This window comes from Tachypleus tridentatus, unplaced genomic scaffold (genome assembly GCF_004210375.1).
Source record: "Tachypleus tridentatus isolate NWPU-2018 unplaced genomic scaffold, ASM421037v1 Hic_cluster_2, whole genome shotgun sequence".
NCBI classification, from domain to species: Eukaryota; Metazoa; Arthropoda; class Merostomata; order Xiphosura; family Limulidae; genus Tachypleus; species Tachypleus tridentatus.
In genome coordinates, this window is record NW_027467782.1 from 25,586,193 (window position 1) to 25,599,090 (window position 12,898).

The 12,898-nt window shown below is 30.2% G+C and overlaps 1 protein-coding gene across 6 annotated transcripts in view; it reads right to left on the bottom strand.

The window, feature by feature from the left end:
• The window catches only part of LOC143242907 (anoctamin-5-like), a 31,047-nt gene extending 18,356 nt beyond the window's left edge, over positions 1-12,691 (bottom strand). For 5 of the 6 annotated variants that reach the window (XM_076486527.1, XM_076486524.1, XM_076486525.1 and 2 more), the window contains exons 1-6: positions 12,553-12,691; positions 8,874-9,041; positions 3,852-3,949; positions 3,537-3,580; positions 2,304-2,454; positions 997-1,049 (exon numbers count right to left, since the gene is read on the bottom strand). In XM_076486527.1, coding sequence (XP_076342642.1) covers positions 2,357-2,454; positions 3,537-3,580; positions 3,852-3,949; positions 8,874-8,891 — 258 coding nt within the window. In that variant the 5' untranslated portion in view covers positions 8,892-9,041; positions 12,553-12,691 and the 3' untranslated portion in view covers positions 997-1,049; positions 2,304-2,356. Of the gene's footprint in view, positions 1-410; positions 616-996; positions 1,050-2,303; positions 2,455-3,536; positions 3,581-3,851; positions 3,950-8,873; positions 9,042-12,552 lie in introns of those variants that run through there. The other variant, XM_076486526.1, reaches the window with a different exon arrangement.
• Positions 12,692-12,898: the final 207 nt, after the last annotated feature.

The following is a 12,898-nucleotide window of genomic DNA, read 5'->3' on the forward strand; positions in this document are numbered from 1 at the left end:
CAATGTCCGAAAAGTGAGAATATAGAATTAACAGTTCAGAAAATAACATACTTTCACCTTAAATAATATACTGTATCATTATTTAGTTTGATAGTATAGGAACAAACCTTATTAAGTGTTTCACACCATTAAGTAGATTTGACAATGTAGAAAAAAATATTCACATATGTAAACGTCATAGTACACAGTTAACTAGGTTTGACATTGTGGGTAATGATAAAATTCACTGTGTTAAATGTCTATTGCATCACTAACCATGCTTGATGGAACAGAAAATAATATCATTTTCATCTTAAATTTCTTATTACATCATTGCTTTTTATATTAAATGAACATCAATTTACTATATAGAATTATTATACTATATAATTCCAACATGGAGTAATAATATGGTGACACTGTACTTCAAATGATCACAAAGGTTAAAAATCATTTATTGTTTCTGTTGACATTAATTGTAAAACATTATAAACTTCTGTCTCTTCATGATAGTAACAATTAAGTCTTCATATTACACCAAAATTGTGATAGATCAACACCATGACAATTCTTCAATGCACAAAATTTGGTCTTTAATTAATAACAACCGATGGTCAGTAGGTGTAAACCTGTAAACTGACTCATAAAAAAGAAATCACATCAATGTATTTTATAAACCCAATAAAGGTGCTTTAGAAAATCATTGCACAAAAAATACAAGTACACAGAAATTCTAATAGAAATCATATTGAGTAACAGTTTTGGAACTGACCTATACTTATAACATTAACTACAGTAATTTAATAGTCACCTTAAACATCAAACGTTTTTCAAAATAATTTTATAATTTAGATAAAATTTGAAAGGAAATGCAAAGAGTTTATTTCACTTATAATGATTCCAATATCATACATGTGTATGAAGTATTCCTTTATCACTGTAATCAATGTACGTGGTATTACTAACAGTTAGTGTTAAGAACAAGTACAAACATTGCTCATAATTCTCTGTACTTACATTTGTGATGACAGAAATCTTTCCAACAGAATTAAGAATTCTGTACCATATTCCTATCAAAATAGAATCAACCTATTAGGATGACTGGAATATATTTCAATAACTTTACTGTCTAATCTTTTTATTATTTTTTTGCTTACAAAACAATTCTCTTTCATTAACATTATATTCATGTATAAAATGGATTATATACAAATATATCTCAGCTAAGTTATGAATTAAGACTTATCACTAAACACATGACTGTCAGAGTGATTGTTATTATATACAAATATCAGGCCTCATTCAGTTAATGGAAGAGTGTTTGTATGTCACAAAGAAGTTGGGTATCACAACATTATTGTCTACATTTTAAGAGCTTCAGACTGTGATTTCTAACAGATTTACCATGATACATTTGTTTTAGTACCTACGCTTGCTTCAATATAGTTTTCTTTTTTTGCATGTGATGCATATTGTTGGCCATGTATTGCACAAGTCCCATCTGTTCTTGAAATTTGTAGAAGATTTTCAAGAGTAATATTTAATATTTATTTATTTAATGAAAACACTAGCATCTTCCAACTTTGGTGAGTATTCTAGAAACTCACAATAAACTATATAAACCAACATGCCAAGAGCAGGAAGAATATTATTAGTCAGTTAAAATCAGTGTGATATTGGCCTCAGAAGCAAAAATTGTGATTAACACTAATTAATCATAAAACTACGAAACTGGAGACCAGGTACGTAGTAGGTTTTGAATGTTACAAACCATTCAATTTCAGCACATTAATTTGGGATATTATTTTTTTCTACAAGGATATTAAATAGCATTCTTGGAAAAAGTCAGCTTTTAACCAGTGCAAAGCCATCCAAGATAGCCAGCTTAAGTGAGGTGTGAGTCTCAACTTGGATTGAATTTCCTTGTCATGGGCCTGAACTGTCGATAAAACATCGAGTTCTAGATCGTACATAAAACTCAGTATTGTTTCTAAAACTCTTGTACCTAAACCCTAATTTGTAATAACTGTTACTATAAATTGTATTGTTTTTCTATTTTTTTATATTTTAATATATTTGTGTCAAAAAAGAGAATAGTACATGTCAATCTTGTTGGCAAATATCATATTTTAATACATACTAACATTTAAATGACAACTACATTCAAATTACTGATTATTTAGAGCAATAATACATAATGTATGTAACATGATAAATCAGAGACTTGTCTGAAATAAAAAAAAATGTGTAACATTGTTAATTTAACTTCATCTTAACAGACTTAAACTAAACAGCTTACTGTATTCACCACATTGTGCACTCACCAGTGTTCTTAACTCTTTCTGCCACAGGTCGTCATAATAAGCGAATAAACTTCCTAGCATTGAGCCTGATTTTTATGATGATGTTCAGCATAGCAAACAATGGTGCGAGGAAATGTAGCCACAAAAATTGTGGAAAATCCAAATTGCAACACTACAGAAGGATAATAAATTACAGAAACGTTGATTAACTAAACTGTACATTTAATGTTTAAGGAAGTTCTTATGATTTAGACAGTTAAATATAGTCTAAAGTTACTGTAATTAATGGACTACAATAACTATAATACATGTGGTGACTCCTGGAAGTATCAAACTTTAATAATAGAGAAAATCTAACCTAATGTAGTAGATTCAGGTCTAGAGGTGGTTGAATAAGAGATTTAATTTCTAGTTTGACATAAAAGTCAATACAGAAACATTAATGTCAAAATCAAGTAGCATATTAATCATGTTTCATTTAAAAAACAAACAAACTAAAACACAGACAAGGACCTTTAAAATTGCTGTTCCAGAAAATACTAATCATTGAGGTGGTGTAACTGTTTTACAGGTATTTAATAAATGTTTCCTCTATACATTAAACTGTTCTGAAAAACAAGCTGAAACCCATAAAACTAAAAAACATTTTCTTTGTTTGTTGTTAAATGTGAAGTTGTACAATGTGGAATTTGACCCATAACCACAGCAGGAATCAAATGATTAATCTTAGCATTATAACCCTTCAGGTTTAGCAAGAACACAGTTCATATCCATTTCTACATCATCAAAAACTTTCTAAATGCTGCTCCAACTACTGTTTTCACATACATTATTATCATATCACACATTTAATATTTACTGTTAATTATACATTAACTATTTAAAAATATTTTAAATTATGTTGGAGGAACTTAAAATAATACATCTTTCATTTCCATAGTAGCCAATTACTCAGTTAACTAGAATTAGAAAAACTTGATTTTAAGGCTGTTGAATGATGTACAAACTACAAGGCCATTGTCAGATATTTAACATTTTTCACAGACATGGAAAAAGTACCATTTTAACGTGTTCAAGTAGTTTTTATGTGCAACATATTTATCTGTTGATGTAATTATTTTCACATCATTATTTCAGTTCAACTTAAGCCTTCCCATTTTAAGATATACACCAAAAGACCCATTTATTCTTGGTTTATTTAGTTGTAGTCACTCTCCCACTGAGTGGGTGCATGGTTTTCATGAAAACACTCACCCTTTTTATACACTGACCATTTCTTGTAAACCCGTAACAGCAATCTAGATAAATACAAAATATTTTTACCTAGTTTTAAAATAAAACAGGTTTTGTTGCTGACATGAATGTATAAATAATGTAATTTTACATACAATCTGACTTTCTACATGTTTGACTGAACATTAATAAACTACGAATCTTAAAAACATCAAAATCACATTTTGAAAAACAAAAACAACACAGTTCAAAAGTCTCAAAATGAGCCAACTGTCATAGAAAATGTTCTTCCATGAAATTATTACAATAAATATCTATTTAAACTAAAAAACTTACAGAACACCCATTTCCACCACAGCATTAACGAACTGCTTCCCTACCACAATTATAGATAACTGCAAAGAGAGTTCAAACAAACACCCTCTTGTTCCACACTAGAAGGAAATGTAGAAAAACAGTTTCAAAATTATTGTGGCAATACCACTTTATAAAATATCTAAGAAAGAACACAAGACTGAAAAGTACAATAAGATATAAGTTAGTGAGCAAGAGCACTAATAACTTGTCCAGGACCAAATGGTCCAAAAAATAAAGTTTCAAACCTAAAAATTTAAAGAATATGTGTGAATAACATGAAAAACTGTGCAGAGATTGATTTTTCATAGTTTAACTTTCACGACAGGCTCAATCCCAGGAACTGACCTAATAATTATTCTGTGCTTGTTAAAGTATTACGATATATTCACATCATTTGGCAGGCTTTATGTAAACATCAAAAGTTTTTTTGCATACCAAAGATTATATTTTTTAATGGAGTATTTTTACTAAAAATGTATCTGTGAATACTTACATATGTATATATATATTACATATATAAATAGAGAATTTCTGTATACTAGTCTGAGTGTTGATTTCCATGTTTAGATAAAAAATTATTTTCTTAGACTAAAAAATTTCTACCTTTTTTTGTGTAATATTTAAACCTAAAGCCTTGTCACTGGTGTAACCCCTGAAGCAGTAAAGAAACACTGTCTGGAAGGACTTCAAATTGTGATATTAAACTACTTAGGTTTATACTAAATAGTTTTATGATCATAATAGTGTGTGTATGTATATACATTGTTAAATTTTATTATTTTATTGCCTTTATAACCCCTGACTAATTACTATTCATGCCTTTATAAGTTGTAAATCATATGACAAATATGCAGCTCTTGTTATGCTTTTGAATTCCATAATGCACGAGCTACTCATGAACATTTTTTAAAAATATTATTATTGTTAGTTTTTTCTTTGTTTATGTTTTTTGGTGTTTTTATTTTTAATTTTGTCAAAGCTACACAAGGGCTATCTGCACTAACTGTCCCTAATTTAGCAGTGCAAAACTAGAGGGAAAGGACAGCTAGTCATCACCACCCACCACCAATTCTTGGGCTACTCTTTTACCAACAAATAGTGGGATTGACCGTCACATTATGATGTCACAACAGCTGAAAGGGCAAGCATGTTTGGTGTAACAGGGATTTGAACCTGCAACCCTCAGATTATGAGTCAAACGCCTTAACCCACCTGGCCAAACCAGGCTTGTTATTATTAGTAGTAACAGTAGTACTTATTTTACTTAATCTAACCTAACTGATCTAAAGAGATTCCTATTTTTACACATTGCATTTCCCATGGTAATCAAGGTTGAATTGAAAGCAAAATATGGAATTATATTTACAGAAAACATTGCAATATGATAAATCACTTGACAGATGAAAACCATGGCTTTCTATTGGTTTTTAAGTAACACCTTATTGAGTGGCTTAAACACTTATTGGTAATTTCTAACAAAGAGGACATCACAGGTGGGTGTGGCAAGATGGATTTGATTTCATGTCTCTGAGACCAAGTAATATCAAAGGCTATGAAAATTATAGTATGCCTAAAGGAAATTATATCATAATAAGTGATTTACATTTCATTTCATTTTTTACTTCTTGGAGGGGTGGTAAATAAATTAAAGAAGAAAAGGCCTAGAGAAAAAATGTTACAATTCTTACACTAGAAAATTCTAGTTTTTCTATTTTAAATATTGCCTTCTGAAAGTAAAATCTTTAAACTTGTATACTATTAAAATATGGATTAAGAGCTATGTTTTCAGGGCTTATTTATTAGTATATCATAAAAAGAAAATAGTTTAATTAACTTTGAATGTAACTCGTTAAAACCTTGAGGCATGCACAGAAAAAAGTTGTCTACAGAGAAAGGGTTAATAATGCTATTTTTTCCCAGCCAACAGGAAGTGTACTTTGAATAAAATCAAGATTTCATGTTTTTTTACCATGAATTTATGACTTCAGGTCCCAAATATCAGTGAAAATGCAGGACTTCTTATAGTTATTTGGTTGATTGCTATTATGTTAATGAGCAAAACATTGTCTAACCAGGTTTCAGATTGAGCATATACATATTGATAAAGTATGTTATTGATCAATGTTGTCTGTGTAAAGTAGATTACCTTAAACAGTACTGGTTAGAAAGGTCATGTGGGAGCTTATATACATATATTAAAATGCCATTCAAATGTAGCTTATTAGAACAAGTAAGAAGTAATTTAAGTATGTTACTTTCTAATCTAAGCTACATTTGTGTGTGTAAATAAATAATTATTACTGACCTTGGATCTTATCTAAGCCTAGATCTCTACTACTGTTAGTAGCAATAAAACAATGCAGGTGTCCTAATGATACTCAGGCCTAAACACAGGTCTTAGCAACACTGAATGAGATGTGCAAATGGGAGATAGTTTTTCAATGCTTTATGTTCAGTGGCATTTCTACAACACAGTGGCAATGTTGGATACTTATAATTTTCTGGGAGAAAATTTCAAAAACCAAAAATTCTTATGAATATGTCTAAGAGACAACATGAAAAAAGAACATTGGAAAAGAAAATCACTAAAGTCCTTAATTATAGAACATATTTAGTTTCATAGATTCAGTATAAAATCAAATCCTATTTGCAAATTTCAACTTAAACTACGAACAAACGACACAATTATTAGTAAAATATTCCCTTCAATGTTTCAGTTACTTTTTAACTTATTATTTGAATTCTTAAATCATAATATTCTTACATATTTAGAAAATAATTAAGTTACTGGTCATTTTTGCTAACTGACCACCATTTTGCATACAATCTTCACATGACTATATCAACTTTAAAGACACTTTAAAACATTCACGTTTCAATATTACCAGGAGATATGAATGAAAGTCTGAAAATGACAAGTTGTCTTAATTATTTTAGTTGTGCAAAAGTAAATAAAAAGTAGGATTTTATGAAAATAATAACTGCACAAACAACAACAACATGTTATTTATTATGACTTAAAGAACAGAAAAGTGGCAATTACATTCCAGATTTAGTTTCTTAAAAATTACAAGATTACTGGGAAATTAGAAGCCTCTAGAAGGCTTATTTTCTAAAGTTATCTAAAAATAAAAGTTAACATTTTTCTTAAACTGAAAATGGTTTCCAATAATACTTACCATCCACCAACACTATAGCTAGAATCTCACACTGATAAAAGTGTAGTTGGCAATGCAGGCATGATCCACAAACAAAGCATTTGTATAGAACAGGAATGTACCAAGAGAAAAAATGGAACAAGAGTGTGGAAATTACACCTACCTCCAGAACAGATATGCTCTTCACTTGGAGCTTAGTTCCTATATCAAAGGCAGAACAGAATATAAGTAATCATCAGGTAGGCCACCCCTGACCAGACAGCCAAGATTCTATGACTCAGGGTTGGAATTATGGGGTTGTAGTACCTATATCCCATGTTGCTGGCAATGGCTATTAGACCACAATATTATATGTATATACATATATACTGTAACCACAGAATGTTGCATTTGGCACTGTCAGAATAATGACAAGAAAGTAAGTAACACTTAAGTGGACAGATTCTCTTCTCCACCTGAATGAGTCCAAAAGGTAACACCTGAGTCTCGAATGATGGGATCCCGTATGCCATACTCAACAAAGGAACAGAACTCATCTGGTTTGGAATTATGAACATTCATTATCAGTCCCTAACCAAGTGGGTAAGGTGTATTCTACTTAGCCCTTGAATTATGTGGAACCTGCACTCAACCAAGGACTTAGGATGGAACTGCTTTGGTTTCAGAATTACAATATAGTGAACCAACTTCCATGAATGATAACTGAAACTGGCACTGATCGAAGTGAAGGGTTTTGCACTCCCCAACTAGATAATTGTATGCAAAATATGAACCAAAATTATGAGTAGGTTCCCAGGAAGACTGGAGCCACTCTTACTGAAATATGAAAAAACATCCAGGAACCCTAGAAGGAGGACCCTGACTTTGCCCTCTTCTCCAAGAGTGGTTGAACACACTCAAAAACTTTGGTGGAAAAGCCTCTTGTCTACCACAGATTCTCAAGCTCCACTAATACAGCCTGGGGTGCTAAAATGCACTGGGGAGTCCTGAAAAATGGAGCTTTGGAAACTGTGCAATAAATGAATCAAATTCCTACATTTTTTTCAAAGCAAACCGATCACAATTTATTCAACATGAAGAATAGTAAGATTCTCTTCAGCTGTTTTCATGAATGTCCATGAGTGACAATTCATAATAAGATAATATCATCTGGTAGATGCCTAAATGATCTTACAGGGTGGTGGTAATTACTGGTGGTAGTAATTATAGTAAAAGTAGTTAAGAGTATGAAGTTGAAAAGAGAAAGCATACCTGCCTCAGAAGCACTTACCCCAGAATGGTATACCATGAAAAATAAAGGGACCCTGGAAATAAAAGAGTATATGACTGAGGAAAATACTCATTTCTAGTAAAAGCCTAGCAGATGTGGTAAATAAATCTTCAGGAAGTAGTGGAAAACCATCAGAAGAGGAATCGCCATATCATGTAAGCAACAAGATAGGAGAGTAACAGAAGTATTCCACATACCAGCTGACACAATGTCTTTAAAGAACCACTGAACCGGGCAGCTAATGACACTGGAGATGGAGAAATAGCTACTGTGTCAACAAATGTTAGTGTGTTTTGGAATTATTATACAGTACTATGAATAAACTGTGTACAAAAAAATGTTTTTTAAAGAACAGTTTAACAGCTGAACTTTTATATAACAAAAAACTGACAATGTTATACATACTTCCTCTTGTTGATATCCAAACAATAAATTGTAATGTCCTGGATACCCAACAAACCTGTTGCATCAAAAGATAAATTTTAACATAAACAGCTGTCTTCACATGTAACTTAAAGATAAAAATAAAATCTAAAAAAGTCAATTCTGTATTGATGAATTATTGACACTTACTTGATTGTCCTTTTTCATTTTCAAGTCTCCCAAAATTTCAAAAGTAAAATCATGAGTTTGTGGGAAATTAAGCACAAAGCTACACAATGGGTTATCTGTGCTCTGCCCACCACCAGTATCAAAACGTAGTTTCTAGCGATGTAAGTTTGCAGACATACTGCTGTGTCACTGGGGGAAGAAGTAAAAGTTTAGGACACTTTGAAAAAATAAAGAATTCTATGGCATTTCAATAAGTTATTAAATTTTCCATGACCATTTAATTCACTGTAAACACAATCAATGGAAAAAATATTTTAGCTTTGTCAAAATAACATGTAAGTTGTTTTTTTTTTCTCACCTAGATATTACGTGCTAACCAATACTTTGTTTAGAGGTTGAGGGGTCATCTGAAAATTCATTTCCAGCATCTTCTGTTATGCTGCACTAGACCTTAAGTGCCAATCAGCACAATTCACCAAGTAAATATGTGCCATTTAGGAAAATGTTTTATCAAAACAACTGATTACCATCTAAGGACTAACTTCGACCAAAACTGTAAAGTAGCTGGATAATTATAATTTGTAAAATAAGCCTTGTCACACAATATGTCAACTATATAAATGTAGCCTGTTTTGATCAGCTGATTGAATAACTTGAAAAACAACACAAAATTTCACATTCTATTTTGCAATCACGATTAAAAGAACAACAACAACAACAAAATATCTATAAGAAACTAATTTCCACACTACCACAGTCTAAATTCCCCACTGCTATATGAAATGGGGAAGAAAATGTTACACGATCATATGCTATAATTATACAACATGCACTTTCTGAAAGAAGCTTGTCCTCTATTTGAAATTCATGAATATTCTCTCACTTTTCAAGTTCTATAAAACATTTTATCTTGACTTTCCACAAATTTCGTGACACATACAGAACCTGTACAGACTTTATTGTTTTATTTAAAATGAAAACTTGTTATATTTAGATTGGTACATCAAAAAATTATATTATTCAGCTTAGACATAAATATAATCTGCAATATTTATAAATAAAGAGCCCTCATAATGCTAAGTTTATTTATAAATAAACAAAAATAATGTGCTTCAATATTTGATTACTTACCTAGAATCTGAATTTGAAAGGGAATATTCATTTTTGTGGTGTTACAAGTTTTTATTGCTTAAGACAGATTTTTCTTACATATGAATTGTAATAATATCTTTGTATTAAAAACTAAAAACCAACAAAAGTAGAAAAAAATAAACACATAAAGGTAAATACAAGTTTAGCACATTGCTCGAATAATTTAAACATCTACTTCAATCTACACATACAGATATTAAAATGTTTCAAAAATCATGTTACGCATGATTCTTAAGCACTTCTATCAACAGTGATAAGTTGGTCTACAAAACTACTTAAAAGATTAGTTTTTATGACTATGTATTATTAGCTGTCTTTTTGTACCATTTATTTTGAGTTCACTGTGGATCTTTTTTTACTTTGTAAACTACTACATTTCATATTTTAACTCAAATTAGTCACCTTCCTTTGAAGAATGTAATATAAAAAACTGATGACAAACTTCAACATGTACATCTTCAAAATCAAACTATTTTACTATTCAGTCTGAGTGCGATGTATTTCTATATACAATATTTCAGAACAGTATTAACTATTTTACAAAACGAATATTAACATACAGAAAAAGGTTGACATAAATGAAATAAAAATTGTTTGTTTGATAAACTGTACCTTAACACTAATGATATCCAACTGATAATACTATTAAACTTGTCATTTAACACATTCATATCAGAGATGTTTAGAGCTCTTAGGTGAAACATTAAGTTCTATTCTTCAAATAAAATCTTTAGAGTATAAATATCTTGCTGTCTGAAAGTGTATTATTTCTTATTTACAAAATTCATTACTTTCCATAGTGATAAATATCAAACCTTCTAAGTCTGGTTCAGGTCCAGCTTTTAAGTTACTCTGCTACTGTCACACAAAGCAGAGATATTTCTGCAACGTAGTTTTGCACAATTAGAAATACTATGGCCAAACATTTTTGTATTGAGGAGAGGAAGTCATAATAAAATACAAATCATAGGAATTGAAGACCAATTTTCCATATTCTTCTTAATTTGTCTATGATCTAAATAAATGTTAAGCCTTATCTTAGCTTCCACCATTTTTTTTTTTTTTTTTTGTTGTTGTTGTCAGAAGTAGGATACCAATGACTGTTAACAAAACACTTGTGGTCTAGATACACTAGTTTCATGAAATTAGGAAACACAAGTTAATTTTAAATCCAAATGATTGACTTCATTCCATACTGTAACAGAAAAAAAGAGCTTTACATTCTAGTTTTACAGTGGAAATATCTTTTTATGGTAGTTTTTATACACATTTTTAGTACTCTTTGACAATTTTAAAATATATAACATGCAGTAGTGAAGCCAATTTATGTGATATCTCTTCAAAAACTGGCTGCATTAATAAGAGATGTTTTATTATTAATTTTGACATGATTTTATCTCATATTTTTATTTCAAAATGAAATTCCATATTTTAAATTTTATTTTATTGGTAGCCTTCATACACAAGCCTTGAAGTTATGAAAAATTATGTTAAAACACACATATATCCTCAACATAAAATGCATGGGGTCAGTTTATTGGACAAATGCCACATTACAGATGGAATGTTCACTATATTTCTGAATTCATTATGCATATCTACACAAGATGTTGCAAGCTGTTACTAGAATGTACAAGTCTGTTATATGCTAAATTTCAAATACACTGGAAAAGTATTTCTAATCAAGAAAGGATGGTGAAATTGAGGATGACAATCTGAGTTACATATTAACATGTTAATGTTTATGTAAAGACTAAAAAAATACTATATCCATGGCACTGTTTCCATATTGTGCTTGCATTGCCTTTAGAGCCTCTAAAATCTATATTTACAAGTTTTCTTTTTTCAGTATCCCTGTACACTGTTTATGATATTTACTCTTCTTCATCATGAACTGTCATTAAATCAAATACATAATACCAAATTAAAAGTGACAAATAACTTTAAAACTATCACAAGTATATTTATTTAAATACTATACGATTTTTCATGTATTGCTGTATGTATTTGTTAGTAATGTGAACAGTTTTCACTACTTTGATCACAAGACTATATGGTATTACAACTAAATATACTTTACTGTGTTTTCATACTGATCCACTAGTTTATTTAACAAAACACTCAGACTTGATCAATAATAAAACTAAGACTGGTAAAGTGATAAAGTGTGCTCTTAGTGATGTTTAATATACTTATATATAATTACTTTCTAATGTTATTTTATTACATTCTGTACAAACAGAAAAGTTAATTAAAAATTTAGATAACATGCATAATGTGACATAAATTAATTTTTTAAAGAAATAAGTTCTATTTTGATAAATGTGCATAATTTGGATTCATTCACCAATAAAATGTATTTGTTTTTCAAGGTGTATAAATTATTCTGATAAACTTTGTATGACTGTAACAATATTTATCTGGCACTAAAATAAATAGGGATAAAACTTTTGCAGTCAGATTCTGGTTAAATTTTGTTATTTTAAATGATGAACAAAATAACCTATGTCCATTTGAATTGCCAAAATTAGAAACAGGTAAAACTTACCCAATTCAGTAAGGAAGGTGGCTATTCTTCTATAAATCTAGAAAAGGTTAACAGTTAGTCAGTTGTTTCAGAAAGAACATCTACACTAGCCATCCCTAACTTTAAACTGATAAGACTATGAAATGGCACCTATTCCCAATTCTTGGTTACTCTAATCAAATAGCAAGATTTGACAATCACTTTTACAACATTCCCATAATCCCAAGGTTGAAGGACATTTTTTGCTGCAACAGGATTAGATCCATAAACCCCCAGGTTCAGAGTTCAGCACACTGACCACTAGACCTAAGATACAAATAATGAAACACCACCAAAATGTGTCAGATATCAGTGTCATATGAATATG